Raw genomic sequence first — 5,749 nt, 5'->3', positions numbered from 1 at the left:
CATTAAAGTTAAAAAAAAGGAGAATTTTTATTTAGTTCTTTTTAGTTGATTTCTTTTCTTCTTTAGCCCAAACTGGTTTTGGAGCAATAAATGGAATCTTTTCAACACCACCAACATAAGGTCTAAGGACTTCTGGAACAATAATACCATCTTCACATTGATAGTTTTCTAAGATACAACAAAGAGCTCTTTCAGTAGCACATAAAGTAGAATTAAGCATATGGACATAACTTTTAGTTTTGTCTTTCTTGTCAGTTTGTAATCTTACTTCAAGCTCTCTGCTTTGATAGTCAGTACAATTACTGCATGAGACAAGTTCTCTATATTCATTAAATCCTGGGAAATATCCTTCAAGATCATATTTCTTAGCAGCAGCATTATTAAGAGCTCCTGAGACTATATTAACGACTCTGTAAGGAATCTTAAGTGATTCAAAGAAATCACGTGAATTTTTAATCATTTCTTCATGCATTTCCCAAGATTTATCAGGAAGTGTCATACAAAATTGTTCAATCTTTTCAAATTGATGAACTCTAAAGATACCCCAAGTATCTTTTCCATGAGCTCCAGCTTCTTTTCTAAAGTTAGTAGAGAATCCCATATATCTAATTGGTAATTGTTTTGGAAGAATCCATTCTCCAGCATGAAGTGCAGTTAATGGTTGTTCTGAAGTAGCAATTAAATATTTTTGATCGTCTAATTCAACATCCTTACCAGTTCCAACATGGTATAATGTTTCATCAAAATCTGATAATTGTGCAGTTTTAGCCATTAATTCTCTTCTCATAAAATATGGTGTTTGAATTGGAGTAAATCCTCTTTGTTCTAAGAAATTAGTACCATAATTAATAAGAGCTTGATTTAATTTAAATCCCCATCCTTTAAGATAATAACCTCTATGTCCTGCAACTTTTACAGCTCTTTCAGTATCAGCTCCACCAATCATATGAATAAGTTCATGATGATGATATAATTTTGGAGTACATTCACCATAAGTAACTTCTATTTTATTAAATTTTTCATCCATTTCAACTGGAACTGAATCAGGAACAATATTTCCAACTGACTTAATTTTTGAATCAATTTTAACTTTCAATTCAGAAACTGATTTCTCTAATTCAGCAATTTTACTTTCACATGCTTTCTTTTTAACATCATATTCTGCAAGAACTTCTTTTGTTGGTGGATTTTCTTTATTTTTGTGAAGCATACCTAATTCTTTTTGAATCTTTCCAAGCTCTTTTCTAGTTTGGTCAAGAGTAAATCCTTCTTTTTTCCATTCATTGTCAAGTGCAAGAATTTCATCAACAATTTCTACTGATGCTCCTCTCTTTTTTTGTGATTCTCTAATAACGTCTGGTTGATTTCTAAATAAATTAATATCAAGTCCCATGATGTATGATTAAATTAAATCTAATCTTGGGTTTAAACATTAAACCCCTTTTATTTCTATATATTAATTTCTTTATTATTGAATTTACTATTAATTATGTAAAATTTTATGATGAGTCTTCTCAACGTGGTTATTACTGGAGTTATTATTTTTCTGTTTTTACTACATTTGTCAAAACCTTTTGTTATTTTGTGATTTATTATCTTCATTTTCAGACTATTCACTAACCAAATGAAGAAGAACATCTTATAAATTCAATCTAAATCCTCAAAGAACCAACTAAAATCTGTTCTATCATTCTTCCTTTTATCAAATGTTATTTTTTTAGAAACTTCAATATATCTTCCATTTAAATTAGTTCCTGTTAATTTTATTGCTTTTTCAACAGCATTAGAATTTTTAAATTCAATATTAGCATATCCCATTGTTTTTTGAGTGAGTTGATTGATAGGAATATTAACTTTTAATACAACACCACATCTTTCAAATAAGTCTTCTAATTCTTCTTTTGTAGTTGTATATTCAACATTACTGACATGAACAGATCTTGAATCTAATTCTTTTTCAATTTCATGTCTAATATATTCTTTATTTACATTATCCTTATGAACTGTTCTCCATTCTTTTTCTAATTTATCACAAAGAGAAGGAGTAATACTCATTGAACAAAATTAAAACTTTTAAGTTCATTTCTTTTTATAAACGATAAATACGTATATTCTTTAATAAAACTTAAAAACGTAATTTGTTTTGTTTAATAAAATCAATTATTCATCTTACTTGTTGTAAATGTGATAAAAATTCTTTAAATTCTTTATTTTCTGGTGCATCTTCTTTAATATTATATTGTTGAATTTGATGTGGGAATGCAAAAACTACTGTATTGATATCGTCTCCACCTTGCCAGACATAAACTTGTTTAAAATACTTAGCTAAATCAAGAATTGTAGATTTTCTTAATTGAGAATCACGAGCTACAATATTATAAATTATCATTGGTGGTGTGATAGAATTCATATTTGCTGTAAATAATGATTTAACCATATTAACAATACAATTTTGTTGTACAAATGGTAATGGTGGACCAATTAATTCTTTGTCTGATGTTGTTTTATTATCTACATCAATAATAATTGCATGAACTGCATTTTGAAGCATAGACATTTCACTTTTATGTGCTAAATTAGTAAGATATTCAATTCCATTCATAGTAATTACTGCTGTTGTTTCTTCATGTGTTGCAAAGAAATATTTGGATGCTGCTTCAACAACCACTGGATCTACATCAACACTGACAATACGTGATTCTGGAAGTAATGTTTTAATACCAAGTGTTAATGTACATCCTCCAGCTCCAATAATAACTACTCTAAATGGAAGATCTACTTTAGAATGCCAAAAGAAACACATACCAATACGTATGGCATCAAGATATGGTGATTGTAAAATTGATTTTTCAACATTGAGTTTTCCATTAACAACAACAGCCTCTGATTGAACAACTGTTCTAAATCCTTCAAATTTCATTCTTCTTATAGAACTTCCATCATCATTACTTGTTTCTTCAACTAAAACATTTCCATTATAATCTGATTTCTTTTCAAACAATAATTTTCTATTTCCAACTCCTTCTTCTGCAGTAAGAATTGGTGCATCATTAGATTTCATTCCTTTTGGAATCAATTCTTTTGAAATAAGACCAAGTTCTTTAATAATTGATTCTAAATTTTCAACTGTATAATGTGGATCAATAAAAACAAGAAGAACCCTTTCTGCACTAATGGCTTGACAAAGGTCTTTATTACCTTCATCAGTAGCATAATGATATTCATTCTCACTTCCTTGTGGAACAACAAATACTGCAATTGGAATATTTTGTGGTTTTGGACAATCAATTACAAGGAATGTATATTTTGGATAAACTTCATTAATATAATATGGTAATGTAAACTTTTCATTAGGATGTATTTCTCGGACTTTCTCTAAAAGGGTTGAGTCAAATCCTTTAATGTTAGTCATTACTTCAATAACAGTTCTTTGTTTTCTTGTTCAAAATTAGACATGAAAATGAATCTTATTCTTTTCTTTTTTCTTACATCAATTCCTCTCTATTTTCCTTCCATAATTCCTAAAATATTTTTCTTTATTTAAGGGTAATTATTATTAAACCTAACCCTATTCTATAAATAGTTAATCTAATAATTAAAAGAACTTATAATTGTAAAACATCAAAAATAATTGATAATAAACAAATAGAACCTTTTATTAAACACAATAGTATTAAGTGAATAAGAATAAAAACTAAATACGTCCTTTTAGCATGTCTTTAAATTTAGACAACTCTTTTTGTAATTCATTTCGACTTCTTTTTGATTCTTCTTGATTTTGAGATTCTAATTGTATTCTTTGCATTTCTGCAAAACGTCTTCTTTCAAATTCTTTTCTTTCTTGAGCTGCTTTGATTCTTTGATTTTCTTCTATTTGTTTTCTTTTTTCTGCTTCACGAGAGTATTTGTCATAATCTTTCTTTCTCTTTAATAACATTCTTCTAAGTTGTTTTTTAAACATTAAATCTCTTTCTTGTTCTAAACGTTGTAATTCTCGTTCTTTTCTTTGACGTTCTTTCTTAATTCTTGCTCTTTTTTCTTCTTCTTTTCTTTTCATAAATTCTATTTGAAGTCTTTTTTGTGTGTCTTTGAGAATTTTTTGACGTTCTTCTTCTTTAAATTTCTCAAATAACTCTTGTTCTGTTTTTGCCTCTTTTGCTTTTATTTCTTTCATAACTTCCATTCTTGCTTTTTCTCTTAATTTCTTTTGAAGAATTTCATTATAAATATTACTTAACTCATTTCTTTGTTTATCAGCAATGTCATCATATGATGGTGAATCATATTTAATAATTTTTCTTCTTTTCATTTGTTCTTTTGCTAAATTTTTATAATAATTAATTACAAATTGTCTATTCCTTAATGCTATCTTTTGTCCTTCTGTTAATACTCTTTTTTGATGAACAATTTCATAATTTTGTTCAAAACTATAACTTAATGAAAAAATACAACTTAAAACAATAATAATATTGAAATTTCGGTGAAGAATCATTATTGTTATTCAATTTTCTATTTTTTAGTTCTTTTTATTCAAAAAAACAATAAGAAAAAGAAGAAGTATCTATTATTCTTTTTTATTCTATTTCTTGCTTTATCTTGAAACTAGTAACAACGGATTGACTAAATATCCAATATCAACCGATGTAAAGACAAATGGGAATGTACTATCTGCTCCTTCTGGATCATACCCAAGATCTTCACGAGTTGGTAAATAATTAACTTCAGTACCAATAGTAGGACGTTTACCAACAAGATTTTTCATTAACTTTTTGTTTTCTCTTTTTTTAAGTCTCATAACAATTAAATCATATTTAGTTGGTAATCCATAATGCAAAACTGAATCAGTAAATAATCGAAGAATTTTCATATGGAACCATGCATGAAGAACATGAGCAAAGTTTGCTTCACAATAACGTATTAAAGTAGTTTTTTGACTTTCAAGTGATTCTTCTAATGATGATTTAGCTGATTCTATATTAGCAACTTCTCGTTTAAATTCTCTTACTGAATAATGATATGTACGACACTCATTCTTAAAATCATCTAAAGCATGTCTGAAAATAACAACACGATATAGTTCAAAATCATTATCAACTATTACTTGTATTGCAGAATCACATACAACAAATTCATTTAATGTATCATAAATTTTAAGAAATTCTTTATGTTGTTGTTTTGAAATTACAACAAATACTGTCATAAGATATTCTGTATCTACAATAACATCATCTGGAACACATGAATCTAATCTTCTAGTTAATAATGTTCCTGTTTCTTTTTTATGTTCAATAGCAAGTTCTCTTGAAGTAGTTTGATATTTAGAAACTAAATCTCTTAAACGGACTTCAATTTGTTGAATATCTTTATATATTCTGTTTGTTAATACTTTTGCTGTTTCTGTAAATGGGTATTTCTTTTCATCCCATCTAAATTGTGTTAAATCAGTTTCATTCCATTTATCATTGAACTGAATTTCCTTATTTACATCAACCCATGTATTACATAATCTTCTTACAACAGTTCCAACTGAACTGTCTATTCTTACAAGATCATCAGATAATGTCATTAACGAATCAAGTGATTCAAATTTTAATTGTGTTGGGATCATACTTTTATAACACTCAGCAAGACCTTCTGATTTAGACTGAATTCTTTCAAAATCAAACCCATCTGCTGTTTGTGTTCCACTTGGTAATGTTGTTAAAAGGTAAACTCCAGTTTGGGTCATTTGTTTATTTTTTAATTAGGT

At 27.6% G+C, this 5,749-nt stretch overlaps 5 protein-coding genes across 5 annotated transcripts; all 5 read right to left on the bottom strand.

Annotated features, from left to right (window-relative positions):
• Positions 1-31: 31 nt before the first annotated feature.
• Positions 32-1,393, bottom strand: ENU1_077960 (serine--tRNA ligase; the record flags this gene model as incomplete). Its single annotated transcript, XM_008858603.1, has 1 exon — positions 32-1,393. The coding sequence occupies one exon, from the start codon at positions 1,391-1,393 to the stop codon at positions 32-34; it is 1,362 nt and encodes a 453-aa protein (XP_008856825.1).
• Positions 1,394-1,647: 254 nt separating this feature from the next.
• Positions 1,648-2,055, bottom strand: ENU1_077950 (RNA recognition motif domain containing protein; the record flags this gene model as incomplete). Its single annotated transcript, XM_008858602.1, has 1 exon — positions 1,648-2,055. One exon carries the CDS (start codon positions 2,053-2,055, stop codon positions 1,648-1,650), a length of 408 nt encoding a protein of 135 aa, XP_008856824.1.
• Positions 2,056-2,164: 109 nt separating this feature from the next.
• Positions 2,165-3,412, bottom strand: ENU1_077940 (hypothetical protein; the record flags this gene model as incomplete). Its single annotated transcript, XM_008858601.1, has 1 exon — positions 2,165-3,412. The coding sequence occupies one exon, from the start codon at positions 3,410-3,412 to the stop codon at positions 2,165-2,167; it is 1,248 nt and encodes a 415-aa protein (XP_008856823.1).
• Positions 3,413-3,694: 282 nt separating this feature from the next.
• Positions 3,695-4,492, bottom strand: ENU1_077930 (hypothetical protein; the record flags this gene model as incomplete). Its single annotated transcript, XM_008858600.1, has 1 exon — positions 3,695-4,492. The coding sequence occupies one exon, from the start codon at positions 4,490-4,492 to the stop codon at positions 3,695-3,697; it is 798 nt and encodes a 265-aa protein (XP_008856822.1).
• Positions 4,493-4,591: 99 nt separating this feature from the next.
• On the bottom strand, positions 4,592-5,728 carry ENU1_077920 (vacuolar ATP synthase subunit C, putative; the record flags this gene model as incomplete). The annotated part of the gene is made up of 1 exon (XM_008858599.1): positions 4,592-5,728. The coding sequence occupies one exon, from the start codon at positions 5,726-5,728 to the stop codon at positions 4,592-4,594; it is 1,137 nt and encodes a 378-aa protein (XP_008856821.1).
• Positions 5,729-5,749: the final 21 nt, after the last annotated feature.

Source organism: Entamoeba nuttalli, assembly GCF_000257125.1.
Source record: "Entamoeba nuttalli P19 unplaced genomic scaffold asmbl_3700, whole genome shotgun sequence".
Lineage (NCBI taxonomy): Eukaryota > Evosea > Mastigamoebida > Endamoebidae > Entamoeba > Entamoeba nuttalli.
The sequence above is the reverse complement of the archived record's forward strand: the minus strand, read 5'-3'. Positions and strand labels throughout refer to the sequence as shown.